The sequence below is a fragment of the Clinocottus analis genome, unplaced genomic scaffold (genome assembly GCF_023055335.1).
Source record: "Clinocottus analis isolate CAN_PGR_092001 unplaced genomic scaffold, fCliAna1.0.p SCAF_15, whole genome shotgun sequence".
Classification (NCBI taxonomy): Eukaryota; Metazoa; Chordata; class Actinopteri; order Perciformes; family Cottidae; genus Clinocottus; species Clinocottus analis.
This window is the reverse complement of record NW_027175876.1, coordinates 3,069,068-3,090,829: the sequence shown is the minus strand read 5'-3', so window position 1 is coordinate 3,090,829 and position 21,762 is coordinate 3,069,068. Positions and strand designations below refer to the sequence as shown.

The 21,762-nt window shown below is 42.7% G+C and overlaps 1 protein-coding gene across 1 annotated transcript in view; it reads left to right on the top strand.

Moving 5' to 3' along the window:
- The window catches only part of LOC137785879 (A-kinase anchor protein 7-like), a 36,672-nt gene that overhangs the window by 2,444 nt on the left and 12,466 nt on the right, over positions 1 to 21,762 (top strand). Inside the window, exons 5-9 of the mRNA XM_068577432.1 lie at positions 93 to 229; positions 2,226 to 2,386; positions 4,662 to 4,774; positions 5,659 to 5,705; positions 5,860 to 5,960. Of these exons, the coding sequence (XP_068433533.1) occupies positions 93 to 229; positions 2,226 to 2,386; positions 4,662 to 4,774; positions 5,659 to 5,705; positions 5,860 to 5,960 (559 nt within the window). The remainder of the gene's footprint in view (positions 1 to 92; positions 230 to 2,225; positions 2,387 to 4,661; positions 4,775 to 5,658; positions 5,706 to 5,859; positions 5,961 to 21,762) is intronic.

The window sequence follows — 21,762 nt, the reverse complement described above, 5'->3', positions numbered from 1 at the left end:
GAACCGCAGAAGTTGCCCCAGTTTCTCCTCCGTTTAGTCTTACCTCGTCCTTCTGCCGGCTGCTGCTGCTAACTCAACGTATCCAATGACAGATCAGTTCAGCTGTGCACGAGGTCCAGGAGGCGCTGCTTCAGCAGGAGCCCCGATTGGCCAGAGCCATGATCCCGGTCCCAACTCTCCACATCACGCTGTTAGTCACTCATCTCGCCAGTCAGGAGCAAGTGGACCTGTGAGTGGACGCACACAAACAAACAAAGAGACAAACAAACCCAGCATACACACACAGCGTATAGTACGGTCTATCTGAAGAAGAAAATGGAGCCTATAATTTGCAGAAATCCAGATGACCAGCTTTTCAATATGACCGATTCTTTTCAGGTCAGCTGAGATAAAACGGCTTGCACCTCATCAGCTTATTATTAGAGCGTACATCCACAAGCACAACAACACGAACGTGCGTCACGACTTGTACGCCAAACAGTTAATGAACTGATAAAGTTAAAATATTCAAACAACAAATTTATTCGGATGCTAGTGTATCAATCAATGTGATTACAGATTTATTGCTTTATTGATTTGTCCCCCTCATTATGTACACACACATGCATGTGAAGGCTGATAAGCTTTTTGACGGACGGACACACGCACGCACACGCACAGACCTCCTGACAGAAAATCCCTCAGTCTAAAATCCTATCTTATCCTAGTTTATGAGGACATTTAGGATTGTCGGTATTACAAAAACATTTTTGTAATTGCATCTAGGGAAAAAAAACCCTCTTATTTTAGGATAGGAATTTAGCTTTTACAGAACCGTCTTAATTAAGGGAATTCCAAGTTAGAAAAGCTAAATTAGGATGACATAGAGCCTGTCTTAAATTTAAAATAACACTAATAATATATATAAAATTAAAAAAAAATTGTCTTCATCAATATTATTAGTTCCTCCGACTGAGAGCCGTTGATTTTATGGCCTAATGGCACATTTTAATTTGATGTATGACGAAACGAGTGTCAACTTAAGAATTAAACATACAGGTATAGTTAGGTTTTCTTAAATAAAGGAAAGGTAAGACGTCTGAGTTTTGGATTTTGAGCAGTTCGTTTTAACTTTTTATTCCAAGTGACATGAAAGAAGTCTTAATTTTAGGAATTGCTGAGTTGAGGAAGATGTATATGTTTCTTCTCCTGCCTTTTGAAACTTAAGTAAGATAAGACAAACGGTTTAAGATATTTTTCTGAGCTGCACATTCAATTTCTTTTGTGAATAATTGTTGTGTCTATTCCCTGATAGATAGCATAGAGTAGAATAAATTATATTTTCTCTCCAATTTGCTTATTGCTCCCCCCAGAATACAACAGACTGCGGCTAAAATACTGAACTTCAGAGTACCCTGCGAATTAGCTCACTGCCACAGCCGGACATCCTATTCAGTCTCTGTGACCATGCGCACTACCACAACACCACGTAGCCCAACAACGTCACTCACAGCTTGTCGTCGTAATGAATGTTCAGACTCTAGTGACTGCTTGAAGACGGGCGAGGGGACGTGGGGGGGTGCAGGGTTCTGTAGTGACTAATTACCAGCATGTCACTTCTGTCTCATCCCTTCCTCTCAGTACTTTCAGGAAAACCTTGTGATACGCCTGGAAATGTTTTCGGTTTAGCTTCCTAGAATAAAACGCTGCTGAATGAGGATAGCGCCTAAGGATTTTATGTATTCTGAAAGGTAGTCCAAGGCTTTTATTCCAGTTAATAATTGGAATAAGACGTGAAGTGAATAGGCATATTGTCCCACTTAAGTTAATCATCTCAGCGCTTATATTTGTGATGGTATAATCGCGCATATAAAGACAGAAATTACCAACTGAAGTAGTGTCACCGTTGAGGAAAAACGTGACTAATTTCTAGTATTTTCGGTAAACTAAAAAAGAACTGTGAAATACTAATTCCCCACATTGTATATAACGATAAAAAAAAGGATATTTCACATTTTGAAGTTCTCTAACATTTTGCAACTCGGTGCATCTCTGGGAAGTGTCAGCCGTGTTATGTGGCGATACTGACTCTTAATCTGCATCATGCAGAAGATTGTGTCATTAGTAATCACTAGATTCACTCGTTATGTAATATGAGAGGAAGCGAGGGAGAGGATTAAGTTGTGATTTGGAGAGTGTGTGGGGGGGTGTTGTGTCTGTTGATTCATGTGTATATTTCCTTATAGGGCAGCAGCCGTGCTGGCTCAGTTCGAGCCGTCATTGGCTGAGCTCCTGGGTGGGCGGGACCTGGTGCTGCCCTTCTCGGGGATCGGCCACTTCAGGAAGGAGGTGGTGTTTGTTGGTCTGGCCCCCGGACGACACAGACACACACTGGACAGTGTGGCAGGTCGGTGATGAACTTATCACTCTCTTTGTCATTTTGTCGTTCTTGATCCTTCCTCAATTGAATCAATAGCATCTTCTTTAATTAATTTCTTAAATTAATATTTCTGCTCTTTTTTTATATATATGTATGTATGTATATATATATATATATATATATATATATATATATATATATATATATATATATATATATATATATATATATATATGTGTATGTATGTATGTATGTATGTATGTATGTATGTATGTATGTATGTATGTATGTATGTATGTATGTGTATGTATATATATATATATATATAATTAGCAGAGCAGACTTAATATACTTCATAATCATTTTCTGTTTACTATCTAACATGCTTGCTGCTGCCACAAACAAATTTCCCTCTGGGGATGTATAAGTATATATCTATCTTTCTTTCCTCTGTACTCCTTATATTTATTCATTCCAGCTTTGTTCATCACGTAGTTTTCTAAGTGCTGCTCGTGCTGTATTTTACTCGTGGAAACATTTCATCAGAGGGTGTTAGTGTGATACAGTAGTGTCTCTTGTGTTCCTGTGGAGGGAGGTCTGAACTTGGGGTCAGCTGAGGAGCGCTGCAGCTGGTCGGAGGATTTGTAGTCTTTCTTGTGGACACTTTTTAATAGAGTGGATGCTTGCTGTCGTGGGGGGATTTGCTATGTGAGGTCACAGATTACTGCGTTAGGAGAGCGTAGGGTATATTCTTGGCCTTCAGTTGGATCCTGCACTATAATATAATGCACTAAGAACATAATGGATGTCAATGGATGTGAGCTCTAGTTCTTGAATAGTCAACCTCTTGCACTCCATTTGATATTGAGTGTAGCGACATCCTCTTTCTTCAAGTTGTGTAAGTGGATCTGGTGAAACTTTATGGTACTTGCACGGTTTTCTATGTATGTGTATACCTGCATAGATTGTACAAGTGAGGGGTGTGTACGCAGAAGCATTTACGTGTGTTTTTGTGTTGTTCCTTTGGCAAAAACACTAATCTAACATTTCTAAGCGGATTCTCTGCTCTTGCAACACACACACACTCATAATTGCTTAATAAGAAATATGCAGCCAGGGATTTGTAAAAGTAGACAAATGCATTTCTGTGCACAAGCTCAACAGCCGCTCATCCAGTGTATTAACTGCTTAGAGCAGAGCAAATATTACATTTGGCATTTTAGTGATGGCCGAGACAAATCCCAAAAGACATTTCATCTCAGGGCATGATCAAAATAGGAAATGCAGTAAATTAATCTTGTGAAGAGAGAAATGAGAGCGAAGTAAGAGTGTCTTACTTAACATAAAACATGCAGCATCAAAAGTGTTAAAATCTGGATCCATCCCATTAATCTGTGCCTCTTCGCTGACATAAACCCAGGCAGACCCTCCATAATTGACACAATCAAACACAATCATCCCCGACCCTCGGGTGATCGAGTGCGAGCGGCAACAAACGTGAAGTGTGTTGAGCAACTATTAATAGGAACAGTTCTTCTGGTTTCATCTTCACGTCTTGGCGGTGAACCATTTTGCCTTCGCTACCTTTGGTGTAGCATTGGCGCTAGTTGTTGCTTTAAAACAGCCCCAAAACCACAGCAAACACCTCTGTTGAGTCTCCTTCTGAACACCTGGTAAAAACCCCACATCAAACAAAAAAAGAGCGCCCATAAAGAATGGTGTCATGTAGTTTCAGTTTTTGAATAGTCCCCAAAGTTTCATAAATATTCGTGACTATGGAAAAGGAAACGGCAACAGCAGAAGATGAAAGTCCACATTGTTACCCTTGGAAAAGCAATATGAGGATACGGCATGAAATCCGACTCTCCCGTCCTCTCGTCTGCTGCCTCCACCGCTCTCATTGATTATATACTAACCTTTCTATCCCTGTAGAGCTCCTCGACTAAAAATACCTCCTATGGTTTCCCTCGAAACCTCATCAGTTGTTGTGTGCGTCTTTGTTTGTGTGTGTTTGTCCTTGCAGGTTGTCTAGTGTATGTGTTCATGCCCTTGTTTATAGGACATGTTCAAATGATATCCGAGTAAAAAGCTTTTTTTCCCAACTTCTGACACACATTCTCGGTTACAAAGTTTTGGGAGGGTTCATTTGAGGAAGGAGAAGGTGGATGTACAGCATGGTCATGATGTTGCAGGCTTCGGTCCATCTTATGACCTCTGTCACGCGTCTCATGACTGTTTACGGCGTTCCTTTTTGGCCTCATCAATAAAAAGAATGGTTGTTTGCATAACTTGTGTGTTGCAGAGTTGTTGCGCAGCCATTTTGAGGAGCAGGGTCTTCTGCAAGAAGGCAATCGTGGGTTTGAACCCCATCTCACCATTATGAAGCTGTCCAGAGCGTCAAAACTACGATCACAGGTATTGAGACTCAAAGTATATATTGGCATATATTATATTTGGGAGCCAATATTGACTTGGTTATCAGTCCAACATACATAGGTTAGGTTACTTTACTTGTACCTGTAGGTACACTTAGTTAGTATCAAGCTTAGTTATAGCAAGCTGATTGTTTTTTAAAACGTATGTACATATGTCGTAGAAGCGCAACACATTGTACTTTCTAGTGGAAGAGAAATAAAGTGTGTCAAAAGCACTAACCTGATTTCTTGCATTCATAATTATAGGCCCAAGTGGTGCAAACAAAACATTATGTGAAATATTAATAAAGAATACAATCACTTTAATGAACTAATAAAAGCAGAAGGTTGCACTGGCACAGCACGGATTTGTTTTTAAAGGTTAACGTCAACATAGATTTGCATTGTATTACTCCAATTAGGCGCTCATACCAAATGATTGTTACAGCCAAAACTATTACTGGGAATAACACAGCTGCTGTGGCACTTTAACATAAACGTAATGTATATGTTTTTATAGATGGTGAACCGTTGTATTAGGATGGATTAGGGGGAGAAATTACACAAAAGTATAGGAGAAAGGAAAAGGATTTGGTGAAGGGATGGGTATGAAATGGATAAAGTTATAAATTAGAGGGAGAGGGAGGACAGAAAGATAAGCACTCCGGTCAGGAGGGGAGAGACAGAGGAAGGAGAGCATCCGTCTTCTTTTTCTTTTTTATTTGTTCTTTTGACACCTGGTGACTGATTGTATCCTGACTGGCGTCTGTTGGCCGGCATCTTGTCCTCCCGTGTCTGTGTGTGTTTGCGTGAAGGATGAATGCGCATGTTCCAAAAAGTGTGATGAACATGACATTAGCAGTATTTCCTCTTTGTGTCTCTCAGGGTATAAAGCGTGTGGACCCGGCCCTCTACTCCAGCTACACAAACAAGTAGGTGCTTGTTCCGTCGCGCTACAATTCACACATCCAAGTACACTGTCTCGTTTCAGCGGGACATTGTTGTTAGACCTACTGCACTGTCTGTGTTTCAACCCAGTGTCTCTCACCCTCACTATTTCTGACACTTTCTCTCTGCCACACCCAGGTGTTTTGGAGACCAGACAGTTGAGCGGTTGGATCTTTGTTCCATGTTGAAAAAGAAGCAACAAGATGGATATTACCACACTGAGACGTCACTACAACTTGGTTAGTACACACACATACACACACCCTTACACAGGGCCTTGCTGTCTTTGTGTGTGTACGCTGTCTCAGGTGCAATGTTGAGCCACCAGAGGGAGCTTTCTGCTCACATACAGAACAATGAGTCGCTCTTGTTTTCTGTTGCAGTGGCACAGGAGAAGCATATTTTGGGGTCATTTGTTGCTTTAATTGTTGTGTGTTCTTTTTCCTGCCAATAGTGTTGCTAATATCTTGGGTAGGTTGGTCGCTGCTTGTGGACATACGTCTGTAAAACACCATAACACTCAATGTGCTTATCAGAAGTCTAAAAGAGAATAAAAACCGGCCTGATCCAACACAAAGCTCATTTTCATAATATCATGGCAGATCAGTTTGGACGTTACCACCTTGCCCGTTCTTTCAACAGTTAAAATAGCAGCTTTATGATGGCTGCGGCATGAACGTGACGCTAATGGACCTGAAGTTGTGGCCGTAATAGTTTAAAATGAATGTGAGTGGAACGTGTCTGTGTTCTGGCGAGCATTTCCTGAGGTCCAGTCGTGAAGCGTGGAGATAATAGTTCACTTTTTGTCACAATTTAATGTTGACCCGATAGATATTGTGACTGTGTAGCCCCACATGAACTCCAGGTGGCACTGTTGACCCCTGTCAGACTTGGGTTGAAGCCAGACGGGGGCGATGTCAAAGTGCTCCTGATGTCTATCAAATACGAGAGGCTTATATGCCGTTGCTAAGAGATCGTTTTTTTTAATCTTTTTAAAAGAAAGATCATGAACGTATCAGTCGGTATCTGATTTTGTGAAATCGACGGCCCTCACCGGGATGTGAGATGCAACAAGTGCTGGCGCTGTGAGGCTCTTGTAAGCCAAGATCGATTAACCAGGATAATGGCAACTGCAACGTCGACTGTTTCCCACGGGTCTGGAAGAGATGCACAAATGATGATTGTTTGTAATTACAATTAAATAAGTAAACTGCTTTGGTATGATGATGGAGGTATTGTTGCTTCTCTGAGGCTACACGGTTACATAATATATTGAAACCTAAGGACTCTGCTCACAGTTTAAATAGCATGTTACTAACATAGTGCACATAGATTGAAGGAAATCGTTTAGGCTTTTTGTAAAAATGTTGAAAGAGAGGAACTATGCTTTGAACTGCTAGCTAGCTAGTCTTCTGATGTTGAAAACCCAACGTACTGACACACAAACCCAAACAAATATGCTCCCTTTAGCCAAAATAAACTTTGATGTTGTGCTGTTATTAGCTCTAATCAGAGTACCCTTTTCATAATTTTTGTTTTAAAAGGTGCAATGTGAGAAATCTAACCAGAATTTTTTGTTTCAAACATTAAAAAAGACAATAGTGTGACCATAGCGTCCAGTCTGCTCCCCTAAGGGCTTGTGAGTCACGTTGATGGAGCCCATCAGGGTAGAGTGCTCTCAAAAGTTTCAGCTATTTGTTTTAATTTTGTGTATTCTTGCCCTGCTGTTAGTAAATAGTTGGCTTTTCTTTTTGTTTTTTTCAACTGGTGACTGTACATTTAGATTATAAATAGCTGTTTATAGAGGCCAGAAATTTGTTTTGAACATTTGGCCATTATGTAGCCATAATGCATCTTTTTTTTTTGTCAAATGAAACAAATACATTAACATAAATCATGCCGAACATGACATTTTTAATCTTGTTGAGGAAAACGGGGTTAATATGCATTTTCTGTGTCTGTGGATTCACCCTCAGTATCCACATGATAACGCATGAGTACATCATCACACTGTGAGCGTGGGTTACCATGACATTAAAAGGATCGGCGTACACCTCCGAGTACACGTGAGCCACTTGACAGGGACCCCTAAAATCCCACTGGCAAGCAGCTCCGCTGATTGCCGTGCGAGTGTAAGAGGGCGACGGAGGCTGTCGGCATGGGTGGAACTCGGCTGTCACAATGTTTTGTGGATCACTGCGCTCTCTGTGGGAGACAAAGAGCGACAGTGTGTGTGTGTGTGTGTGTGTGGGAGTGAGCGACAGAGCGGGAGGATATTTACCTCGCACTCCTTCAGCTTGCGTTTTCATCAGGTGTCCTTTGCAATGATATATAAATTTGATTTTAGAGGTAAATCTGACCACTGCGTCCAGTTCTCTGGTGCTCTGTGGAGTTTATTTATTATTATTTTTTTGCGGCCGAGACCAGAGAACATTTGGTTGAAACGGATCTGTGATGTTTGTTCCCGCTGTTCTCCATCAAGGTTGCAGGAATTGATGTGATGTGGCATATTTGAAGCGCTGAGCCAGACTCCGTTTGAAAAGAGAGCCTTTTTTTAACGCTGCATTGTTTGTCTGCAACCGGCCATATGGTAACCTAGGAGACAATTTGGCCTTGTCTGCGCTGGTTAATTTGCCGTGCAGTCAACACACACCAGTCATGATTTAGTTTGAAAGAATTACCAACTATTTGCTTCTGGTGTTCGTAGTAAATATTTGGACATGAAGTAACTGATGTATCTTTTAAAAACCCTTTCAACAAACTTACTTTTGAGAATGTACTGTGCAGTTGTGTTACCCTGTATGGCTTTTTTTCTCTTAAATAGCGAAATACATTTAGTAGTTCAGAAACTTTGTACATTTTAGAAGAGAAAATAACAAAATCATCCTTGAAGCAGAACTTCAAACATGTTCTGGTACAGCTATTTGTCGATGATTGTTACTGTTTGCAACCTTAGATAGACATTGTTGTGTTTCACAGTCGGTTTGATAGCCTTGTAGACCCTGCTGCGGTACAATTAGAGGATTTCTAAAGGGAGTCTGGCAGTGTCTTGAAGACATAAAACACTCCCGCTTTTGTCCACAGGGGCCGCCAACGTCAAAACAAAGTTAAACTGTCGAATTTAAAAAGTAACTTTTTGCACCCTTATTAGTAACCTTTGCACTTGTCACATGTGCCTTGAAACAAAAATAAAAACTAAACGCATCAGCAAGATCGACGTTCACATCCCAATCTCGTAGACCGAGATGTATTTTTAGCTCAACTAACTGATCGAATCACTACAGCACCGGCTGACAACATGAAGAAAAAACTGGCAGAGCTGGTTTAACCAGATGCACTGCACAAATTAGACTACCTCCCGTAGATGTTAAACTAAATATGTCCTCAAACTAGTAGGGACGGCTGCCAAAGCATACAGCCGTTTCTTAAATTGATCAAGACGTTTTTCTTGGATGGAAAACAGCGACTGCATGGAAGGTAGGAAAACACAATCAATCACAAAACCTATGTTGGAAGAATGATGCAGCTGTAAATATATATAGAATAAGGCCATGATGAGCGGTACCGTAGCTTCACTGCCAATTGACTTCTTGTCAAATGTAGACGTTGATGCAAGTGGGTAATAAATATGTATTAATGTAAATAAGATATCTTTTTGTTAGTGATTGACTGGTTTATTCTCCTCTACGTCCTTGTTCCTCACAAGGAGGTTAAGAGTGCTTTTTCTGGTGGTGCACACTGGTCAGTGTCTGATTATGTGAGTGTATATGTTAATCCTATAATCCACTGGACAACATAATCCACAGCAGAGCCTGTGATACACAATCTAGGGTATCACTGTGTGTGGGGGCGGGAGGGGAGGTGCCAGAATATATATGGATGGTGAGAGAAGACAAGTGTTGGGGGGGAAAAACAAGACAGGAGTTTTCCTTGTATGTATTGGATTTTCTCATCAAAGTTATGAGTGGATTTGGCGACACCTGTGGCTAACCGTGGTATAGCAAGTACGGTTCAATGCTAACGGTGCCAGAGATCTGGGGACGGCAAACAAAACGCTGACAGCTCAGCCAACAAAAAAACAGCAAAGTAGTTGGTAGTAAATAAGTTAAATGTAATGACAGCGTCCTGCTACGTCTGAAATCTGTGCCGTGAGAAAACCCCCGCCGTTGAATAGCTCACTAATGTGCTGAAACTTAAACTGTAAAGCCACACCGTGGTCGTCGCATCCTTCGTGTTCTCTTGTCTCCTTTTTCTCTCTCCTCTGCTCCTAAGTGCTTAGGAACGAAATAGTGTGAAATATGGCGGTGCCACTTCTGTTTAGACAGCAGGATGAAAGTTTATCTCTCAGAACAAAAACACACTCTAAAGTCTTGTCTCGCTCTGATCCCACACGCTGCTCTGTTTGGCCGTACGCAAAAAGAATGGAGGTAATTAAAGTGTGTTTATGAGATAGATAATGGTTCCAGCGCTGTGATGACATGTCCTCCTCGCTTGTCAAGTCACTTCTAAAGGACTTCTGGGTAATGTTTAAACTCCATTCACTTAGCAGGGAAAAGGTTTTCTCTGAAAAGCCGTTGGGTAGTTGAAAGGCCCAAAAAATAAATAATGAAATGTTAAGGGAGGACTTTCAAAATGCCGTGGCATTAGTAACTCCTCCTTGCCTTGTTTGTGTTCTCGCACACACACACATGATCAGTGTGACATTTCCAGCTGATCTGTAAAGTGGAGATAATTATTTTCAGGTAGACCGGTACGTCTCCTGTGCAAAGTGCAACATTAATGCATGCATAAATATATTCACACGGACGCACACCAACACAAACAACGAGCACTCAAACGGCGGCGTCCACAGATGAAGGTGGTCTGTTGCTCTGTGACCTTTTGGTATTTTATTGAGAGAAGGTCGCTCACTTCCGTGCAGGCCGTGCCGCTCGGCTGCTTCCTGTACGACGAGTCCTCTGCAGAGCTCGTTTCCCAGTCGCCGGCCCAGCGTGCCAAATGACGCAATTTGCTAATTTGCATTTAAGTGGGCTAATTTATTCCTGGAGAAATATTGTAATGGGAAACTGCAGCATTCGGAACGGCATTATTCTAGGAGTTAATGGTCGTTGAACTAGTATTTGAGGGTTGTTGAGGCCTTTGTTTTAAAATGTGGTGTAAAAAGTCTTGATGGAGATATTTGGAGTTAACACACACTGGGCTGCTGTAAATGGGTTTAGAGGGTTTTGGAGTAATAATGATGAAAATACCAGGAACTATAAACCTGTATGGATGGGGTGTAGTACAAAGAACACAATTAAATATACATTTACTCTATTTTTACGGTATAAAATTATGCTCTTAATATTTGAAGAAACATGGCTGAGGGGAATTGGAACAAATGGGTTCAATTAATTTGATTAATACAAAACTGCATAAAAAATGCATTTTAAAATGTAATTTCGAGTGCGAGCAACTGTTAATTATTTATTGGGGCTCTCTGCAGCTCATTCCCCCCCCCCCCCATTTCTCTTCACTTTGTATTTACAGCGTGTCATTGTTAAATTAGGACCTCTTTCATCGTAAACGGCGGTGATCTGTTGCCTCGAAAGTGAACCGACTTCTGAACACGGTCGAGCTTGACGTCATTTCACAGCTTGAAAAGAAAGTGCTCCTCTGTGGGAAGACATATTAACGGCAATGTAACAGGCATAGAGCTATTTCCAAACAAACATGACAGAGGCTTGATTAGATGTTCATTGCAATGATTACAACTCTCACCTGTGTCATCGCTTGGCCCGACGTCGGGTTCAGTCGAATCGTTTAGAACGTGATTTAAGAGTCAGACGTGTTTCCGACTTAGTGAAAAGAACCTAAATGTCAACAAACTGTTGGAAATCATTTGCAAAGCCTCCCTCCTCCCCCATTATGTGCATCTGCTACACTAATGCAATTAATTCAGCTAATTAAAAACATTCTATACACAGCGTGATGTGATTACGCGGCTACCGTTGGGGCTATTCATCCAATAATACCAAATCGGAGAAAGGGAAGAAAAAAAAAAACCTTTTCCCGTCTCTCCAATTCTGCCGACAGTGAGTGTACGTGGCATCTAAATTTGAACTTCTCCGACCTCGGCGGCATCGGGCCAGCTGCGTCACACGGCGCTGCAGCCGGAGCTCGCATCATCAGCCCAACGGTCACAGGTGTGACTTTTTTGTTGTTGCTTGTTTTGTCTTTGCGTCGCAGTGAAAGACAAGCCGGCACATCTGGGAGGATTTCGTCATCACGCATCATTTCGTCTTCGGAGTCACGTCCGCCGACGCCGGCATCCGTACGGCTCTGAAGACGTCTCGATTTTTATATATTCGTAAAGCAATGAGAGCAAAAGCCTGTTATGTCACGCCGCATCTGCATTCAGCACCTGACGACGATAAGTAGCCGAGAAAATGGAAAAAGCTTGAGAAGGACAGCAATAAAGCGGCGGTGACTTGGCAAGAGGGGAGGATGGAAGGACAAGTGAGAGAGATTGTAGAGGATAGAGCGCGGAATAAGTGAGATTAAACGCAAATGACAAATGAGTACGGGGGAGAGAAAGGAGAGGAGAATAGAAGTGGTAGAATTAAACCGATCGAGGAGACGAGACGAGCAGATAGGATCGCCAGACGAGCGGCGAGAGAACACCGAGAGTCTGAGTGGAGATGACATTAAGCAGACGAGCGGCTCGAGGTCGGATATTAAAGGGAGGGCCGAGGAGGCCGACGAAGGCCACGACAGACGGAGGGAGATCGGGGTAAAGGTTTGGCATTGTGATGAGAATAAACCCAGCACAATATATTTCCTCCATCTGTTTCTCTGTCAGGCTACACATTTTTATTACAGCGTTGATCATTTTGTACATTTATTTTGAATAGTTCTGTCAAACATTTTGATAGAAATTAATTATCCAAGACTTGTTTTGCTGCAAGACATGGAAACTGCAACTTAAAACAAGCCCAGCTGTATTAGGAAACTTAGACCTGCATCTTCTAATATGAAGATGTGAAAACTAGAAGTAGAAAAACTATTAAAAAAAAATTTAAAAAAACAATCCCCAAAATAATCATTGTTTCCGGTTGTCTGATTTCCAATCCAATTGGAGGCTTGTGTAAATAATGCAAACCACCTCGAGATGTGGTAGAAATACAAACCCACAGCCCGTGAGCTTTATGATTGATTCAGAGACGCTTTAACGACCTGAACAGCCGGGATGAGCGACTAGAAATACCACCGAGCCGGCGCAGGCAACCCCAAAGCCGACTGAATGGATGGTTTGTTCACCGGAGTGTGTGAGAGGACGCCAGCGGGGAACCAATGCATGTTCACCACATCGATTCAACGCAACAAACCGGAAAACCAAAGTAGTGTGTGAGTGTGTGTGTGTGGCGTGTTAATTTAGGCTGTTAAACAGGCTTTTTAGATGATAAAGCTAGAACTAAAATAAGACCGTTGTTCAAGTTGTCTGGGCACAAAATGATAAATAAGACCAATTCATGATGACTTAGGAAAGTTTCACCTGTTGCTGAGCTCCTTAAAATGTAAATGATGGAACCACAACACTGTGTAATACAATGTTGATTTGTGTGGTTATAAACCGGGCCTTCTACTCTTGGCCAGCAGTTTAAACAATACGGAAGAGTTGCACCTCTTGTGATGCAGAATTGTTGCTCAAAGGTGAAGGTTTGAACAACTACATTGGGATATTTCTCTCACTTTAACACAAGTGTGGTTTGTCACATGTTCCCAGCAATCAGAATGACTTTCTGTGTGTGTGTGTGTGCGTGTGCGTGTGTGTGTGGTGACGGCGGTGGATTGGATAGACAAGCTGTGGTTTAATTTGTGTACATGTGGAATACATGACCAGGTATGGATACCAGCACCAAATGAACATTTGATGTCTTAAAAGTACACGGTGGCTGTTCTGCATGCAGCTGCACCCGTCTGATTGTCACCGTTTCCCGATGCCCCGCCTGGAGGGCCACAGCGTGGCGCGTGCCTCCCTTTTGCGTTTGTTTTCCTATGTGCATACACAAGTGTTACAATAAACAGTGATGCGGATCACCATAGCAGACTAAAGTCCCCGTTATCTGCAACATACAGTCAGCTGTCTTGTTCTCTTTGTGTGCATAACCTGTCTTGTGACTAAGTACTGAGGCACTATGAGTTGACCTTCACCAAACAAAGTCAACACTGTTGCAATCTCTCTCTCTCTCTCTCTCTCTCTCTCTCTTTATCTCTATCTCTCTTCCCCCGACCCCTTCATGCACTGTAAGGTAATTTATAAAATTGTGCCGCATGAATGTGGCTCTTAAGCATGTACTCATTTGTCTCTTCTATCAGCTCGATTAGTGTTTTCGAGTTAAACGAGCAGAAAAAGAAAATGTGCACAAAATATTTACAAATAACATGTTTATTAAGTCGCTACCTGGTTCTTATTTTTGATGGGTTTGGAGGGTAAACCTGATTCGTACCTGCCATTTAAAAAAAAAATAAAAAATAAAAAGCACAAATCAATTAGATGTATATCAGTGTTGGTGCAAGGGGGTGATGCGTTCATGTACACATATGGGAATAGTATGATTGACGATGGATAGAAATCCGGCCTCGTCGATGGATGACGCCACTCGGCTCGATGCAGCTGCGTGCCCGTGCGTGTGAAAAGTGGCAGCTGCGAGCTGAACGCTGCCGCCGGGACACGGGCCACTCGCACAGCTGAGCTCGGCGCGCGACATTGTGTGGTGTTTGTTTGCGTCAACGTCTCCATCACTCTTCACACTCGCATCTCCTCCTCCCTTTGTTATCACTCATTAGCGCTGGAGGGTGTGAGGCGCGTTTAACAAGGCCTCTCCTCCAGGGGCCCGTATGCACATGCGGCCCCGAGAGAAGCCTCCCTGAAGTTTCCTCCATTTCCGTTTAAGGACTCGTCAGCGGAGCCGGTGAAGGTCGAGGGGAGCGTGAGCCGAGAACATGCGTCGCTCATCACCGCTCTACCCGCATCCTCGCCGTGCTACACTTTGAAACAAATTCATGTAAACTACTGATTTTTAACAATTCTAAAATGTATAGAAGTTTGATGATTTTTTTTCTTTTTATTGATTTCACACTGGATTTATAGCCGCACACGTAGAGGGTGCTAGAGGCCAATATCGATCCTCTTTCATTTGAGTTGAGAGTTTAAAGTTATCTGAGAAAAATGTGTTTTGGTGTTCAGCATTTTCTTTCATGAAAACCACAGCTTACCTTTTTTTTATACAGTTCCCTTGGATGACTCTTTTTGTATGCAGATCTATAGATGGAAAAAGAATGGTGACTGGTTGTTTCAAAACACACCTGTGGGGCATTTCTGTACTACATTTATCAGCTGATAACAACCATAAATACATCTGCGACGAGCTTATAGATGAATGCATCGTTCTTTTATGAGTGATATAAAAAACCTTGTCCATTTTCTCCAGAATGTGAATGGTGTTGAAGAAAAGTTTCTTTCAGAGAAGCTGAGTCGTAACAAGCTGCCTTTTACAGCAACTTGAGTAACGTCATTTCATTAATTTAACTTGTAAATGAAGTATTTTAATGCAGCATACTTTTCCACTCACAAACCAAACCGCTACACTCCTTGCTGGCTTTTTATTTTAAATCCAGTCAAACTCACAGACTGACGGTCTCTTTTGACTCTCATCATACCTTCATTTCAGCGATAGCAGGAAAAATGGATGACGCTCAGCATAATGTTACTGTTGCTCTCCTTCTGTCGATGAAGCTTTCAATCAGCGCGATCAACTCCCGCTGCCAGACTCAACCGGGCTCCGACCGCGAGCGCTCGTTCGAGGCCATGCATCACAGTGCGCCGCTGAGAGAGCGACAGAGAGCGAGAGAGAGCAGGAAAGCCTTTTGTCGGCACCACAACATATATATTGCATTGGAATCGGTCCCCTGCTTTCCTTAAGCAAACAACCGAGTTATTGCTGCCAACGTTGCGCAGCGGGATGAAGCCTGGATTGACGTATGGTGATGAGGATGAGAGAAAAGCTGCTGCTGACTCGTCAGTTCTGGCTGTTTTTTTTTTTTTTTTGGAGCGTATGGCTCCACCGAAACACTGAATTATTCACCGTTTACTCGGAGCACTTTGCCGCTCCCGTGTTTTAACAAAGTGTGACATTATTAGACTCTGAATGAACAGTATGAGCATCACTCTGATCCTGATGTGAGACTTGGGAATCTCTTATTTTTTTAAATGTATTTTTAGATTTAGATATTGAGAAGAAAAGAAAGCTAATATGTCGGTTTGATGAATGAATTGAATGATTATTTAATTAGGGTTGATGACCATTATTTCTCCACCAGCATTAACCTGAGTAGACATATCAAAATCTCATCTGTAACTCACTTTATTTACAGAGAACTAAGAAGTCAAAAAGCACACGCGTAGTAAGAAGAGTACAAAAGGAACCAGAGCTCGTTCAAGGCAGGCGTGGGGTCGGGCTCAGTGAGCTTCAGGATGTGAATATCTATTATTCATTACATTCGCAGCATTTTTTTTGAATGACTGCACCATAGAAGATAACAAAATAATACTGACCCAGAAATGTGTCTCCATATTCCCTCAGCATTCACCTTGGGATGTCTTTCTCTCCCCCCTCCCCTGACCTTCCATTGTCTCGACCTTGAAATTGACCTGTTTTTTATATGGAATTTTAATATTTTTTCTTCTTCTAATCTTTGGGAATATTTGGCCGCCAAAAAAGAACATTACAGGTCTCATAAATAGATCAGACAGATGCAGCAGCTGCTGGCTATATTCTACAACCATTATTCAAGCTGCCATAATGAGGGGAAGGTGGCGCCTGGAGCCCCCCCCCCCCCTTCTCACACACACACACACACACACAGTAGTGTCTCTTCATATACACACATATACACTGCTCCCTTTTCCTCTTCCACACACACACACTTGCCACACTGCTAAGCATGCTCACTCTGTCTAGGTCTTGATTGTACATTTACTGAAGCTTGCTTGCACAACACGCCCCTCCTATTCTGTCTTCTTTCAGCCACACACACACACACAAAAAGCGCACACATTTTCTATTTTATACATACCCCTCCTCCGCGTTCCCTACTTCACACACAAACAAATTACACTCTTTTTGTCTTCCACACACACACACACACACACACACAAGCGCTCGCGCTCTCTCCCCCTCCCCCTCCCTCTCTATCTCTCTCCCCCTTCTATCTCTCTCTCGCTGAGACACACACACACACACACACCCCTCCTCCCCGTGCCAGTGCAAAGTAGAGCGAGAGCAAGGAGCCACTCGTTTCATTTTTTCCTCGTCTGCTGACTTGCTCGGTCTTCTTCGGGCTACACGGAGGAAAAGGGAGTTTTTTGGGGGGGGCTTTTTTTTTTTTGTCGCCTCCATCCTCACCGGGTACGTTTGTCTTTTGAGGGTGGGGGGTGGGTGGGCGGGGGGGAGATAAAGAGACTCTGTGAGAGACAGAGGGAGTAAGCGGGACCCTCGCTCCATCAACCTCTCTTAAGGGGAGAAGGAAACAGAGGGGAGAGGAGGTGAGGGAAGGAGGCGCCATGGGTCAACTGTGCTGCTTCCCGTTCTCCCAAGCGGAGGAGAAAATCAGTAAGTGTCTCCTTCTCCTGTCACCATGCGTGGGTGTGCATTGTTGGAGAAACCAATTGGAATGATGTACTCGGCCGTCTGTGGAGAGGGACTGCATGCACGTAGCGTGGGAACACACCGAACACCGTGTGTGTCACTTTGTGTCGGCTGTGTCTGTGTGTGCGCATCCATGATCGTCTGTGACCTGCAGACGGACAAGGAGTGTTTCGTGTGAGAGAGGGTGACCGCGCAGTTCCCTTTGTGTGCAGTCTCGTGTTGTGTACGTGTGTCTTTGTGAAGTGGCGGTCATAGGTCAGCCGTCTAATTCAGCTCTCGTTTCTTGAGTTGCTCTGTCCGGCTTATGAATCATGAGCTTCGGCCACAAGATGGATTAGTTGCCTTGTCAACTTTGTCATTTCACGGAAAATGTCAGCGGTCAGCGCTAAACTTAAAAGGTGTTCTTGAGCCTCGCCTCCACAGACTTAAAGGGGCTCTTTAGAGTTTTCTTTAAAACAAACAAACATGTTTGCATTCAGTGTTTTTCACCAAAATGAAACTCTCCTTGGGGTCCAACAGTTGAATACATTAAACATAAATCGCTTGTAAAGCCAATTTTCTCAATACTTCCAACCATTTATAATGCTTGCTAGCTTTTCTTCTTTCGCCACCGTTCGTTAATGCATTTCTTCGCTTCTTTACATGTCCCTGGCGCCGATCAGCAGAGCAGTGTGAAACCGCTGACAGGCTGTGAATTGCGTTCCCATGCACACGTACACATGACGCAGACAAAGCAGGGATTTTCCTGTTTAAACATTGCTCTATCGTGCCACGAGTGATAAAGAAGTTCACAGGGGAACTTTTAATCATCGGTGGCTTTTAAAGGTGCTACATTCTAAATTCAGAGCATATCTGTTGCCTCCACAAGGCTCTCAACATGGCGATGGCTAAGCAGGTGGCATGGAGCTTTAATTGCTAACAGCGCAAACATCGCCGACTGAACTAACAGTGATAACGCCTAGGGTGAGCACAGTGCTTCATGGGGCATGTTCACATGCACTTACAGGCTAATTAAACAAAGCGAGGAGACGGCAACACAAGGGGAAGGCAACTTTATTCTCCCTAGAAAACAGTGTTTTTATGCAAATAATCAGCTTCCAATAACAAGCGTGTCATGGTTTGGTTGTTTGCTTTGTTCAAAATGTTAAGACATGACATCTGAAATCTTAAATCTGTGAATTAGCTGATTATCTTTTCCTTTTTAAAAGATGTCTCTTACTTTTACTAAAAAAAAAAGGCCTTTTTGTCCATGTTTGCTACTACTGTGTCAAAAAATCCTGCTCATGAGAACACGTTCCCAACATGTGAGCACCGAGAAACTTTCCTCCTCCAACAGATGACTGTGAAAACCATCCTTCCAGTGTCAAACACCGTGACGCTTAAAGGGACTCGTAAACGGCTGCTCACGGGTTGTCTCACCACTCCGCTTTGGTTCACGACCCTGTGGCACCGATTAGTCAGATATCAGCACACCCCTGCAACTAGAGTACCAGTTCTGGATGAGTGTGGTCTGAGTACTGATTGCACTCTTGTTCCACTATATCGGTGGTCGGTGAAAGGGGGAATTAAAATGGCTAAATAAGAGATCAAAGTAAGGGCGAAGTAAGTCTCCCACAAGATGACGACCAGGGCGACAACTTGCTGCTCTGCTTCAGCTCACACGGGATGAAATGAGCTCGAGAGGATAATTACGGACGTGGCTCTGGGTTTAAATACGTCTTTTAGAAGCCATTGCAATCTCATTGTTCGGGAGCAGCTGAAGTCTGGATTGATTTTGTTGGTTGAATGATTACACAATGTCGTGGGAGTCAAACCGATCTCACGGCTGTTATTATTTACTTATGACTACTATAATATTATCGTGAAGAAAATAATCGAAAGATATGCAATCTCTAGATAGATGTAGTCTTTTTTCTGTGCATCCATGCAGGTAACATTTAGATAATGATCATTACCAGCAAAAATATCCTGTTATTACAGTATCAGGCGGACATGTTGACTGTTACTGAAGGTTTTTTTTTTTGGAGCGTTTGGAATATATTATCTTTGGTGAAAGGGAAGGCTTTGGTTGATTGGGCTAGAATTCAGTATCCCTTGTTATGTCTGGCCGAGTAAATTGGATTAGTTGCGTGTCCCAGTTTTCATTCTCGTGCAAGAAATGTATCTTATGAAGATACTTCAACCGAAAGATGAATAAACCTGCACCCCGATGCAACTGCCAGGATGCTGTTTTTGTTTTAATCCAACAAACTAAATGCACTTTTGTCATTGTGTAATTGATTTTCTGTAAAAAAAAAAAAAAAAATACAAAAAATAGTTTCATTCTATTATCACTGCAGCTGTTGGTTGGATTAATGATTAAACAGTGAGGCAAAGGTCTGCGTGTGTGTGTGTGTCTGTGTGTTTACGTGCTGTCAAAACGATCGGCACCGTGCTGACCGTCCTGTCATAAACGCAGACTTTGACACTGGCTGTCGTGGCGATTCTGATGAGAATAGGAGGTGAAGACAGAAAAGACACATTGCTGTGTGCACTCTCTTGCTGCTTCTCTTCCTCCCTCCTGTGTCCCCTTTCTCTCTCTCCCTCTCTCTCTCTCTCTCTCTCTCTCTCTCTCTCTCTCCCCTCCCACCCCCCTCTCACTACCCCCCTGCAGCTGCATTGCTATAAACAGTCAAGCCACTGTGCCCTACTTCTAAGCAGAGAGGGAGAAGGGGGAAAGAGTGATGCAGGGCATGAAGACTAATGAGGGGAAAAGGAGGGAATGAACTTTAAGAGAAATGGTGATATTGAGTCAAACATAGAGGAAAAGGGAGGTGGACAAAGAGTGTGTGTATGTGTGTCTGTTTGTGTGTGTGGGTCAGCTGCTACCTCCTTGATGTGCTGGCAGGCTCCCTCGTGAGCACAGCAAGACGTGTGTGTGTGTGTGTGTGTGTGTGTGTGTGTGTGTGTGTGTTTGTGCATATGTGTGTATATGCGTGTGGGTGTGTGAATTCAACCATGACCAACATGACACGGTGTCACACAGTGGTGTTTGCAGTCGCTGCAGAGAAACACACTCGGGCACACGACCTGTCACAGCCAAGCAAATTGAATGCACGCACACACACACATGAATGGCCGCTTCAGTGTGAATGTCTTTGCATGAGAACGCCTTCCACTTGCATTCCAAGAAAACGCAGGCAGTCACACAATTGATTTGCCCGATTCTTTCTCTCATTGCAAACATATTAGGATTTTTTTCATTTTTCTCTGTCATCGTCAAACGTTTACTGTGAATGTGAAAAGCGTTGAAGGGAATATGTAAACTGTGAACATTAGAGTGGCGTGTGAAGAGTGTATACGGCTCATGACTACAGAGTTATGGAACGTTTTCCTCTGCTATCGCACCACATATTCACACAGGTGATGTGTTGATGTGCACGCGTCGTTCAAAGCTGGTTGCCACTGCACTGAGTGTGCGTGCAAGGATATTACAATGTACTGTAAGTTTGTGGACAGTTGTAGAAAAACGATAGAAAGGTGTTTGCTAGAAAACCATAGGGGGGAGTGTGTAGGTGGTGTTTTGGGCCAAAATATGATGCTTCTCATGTCGGACTGGAGCTAACAATGACGTATTGTCTATTAATCTGTTGATGTATATTATTATTTGTATTGGTAAGTCTATAAAATGTCCAAAAAAAAACTGAGAACATTAAAAGCAACACATCTCACCCTCCCCATTATAGAAGCTGAAACCAGAGAATAATTGCAATTTTTGCTGGTTAAAACAATTTTATTGATTTATCGGTTTAGCTTTTTCTTTCTCTTGACAAAAAAACATGCAGCGTGCCTTACACGACCCCATGAGGTCCAGATCTGCATCAAAATCTAATGAGTTTGCACCTAATTTAATTAAAATATGTTTACTGCCTAGTTTAAAGTTGCAAACACGACTTAATACGTTATCATTACTTTGTTCCATCATAAAGCTGAGTAAACAATCCAGCAACCGTTTGCTCTGATGTCCTTTCACGCTCCCTCGCTGGAGCTCTTTCAGAGATTTAGATGTTTTATCTTGTATACCACCTCTCTTTTCTAGTGAAGCACTCCTCGTCTTCCCTCACTCAGAGCAGTCAGATTTCACACCTTTTGCTTTGAAGTAGTATTCCTGTGACTCTGTGTGCTAATGCACGTGGATAGATGGCTCTGTTGCTCCTTGGGATCTTCTTGAACAAATGTACACTGCTCCTTTCACACTGTTGGTTTTGGTCCATTCCCTCTATTCACCCTCTCATCATCGTGTATTTTGCCCTTCTTATAACAAGTCAGATAAAGGCAGCTTTACCCCTCGCCGAGTGACACAGCTTGCAAT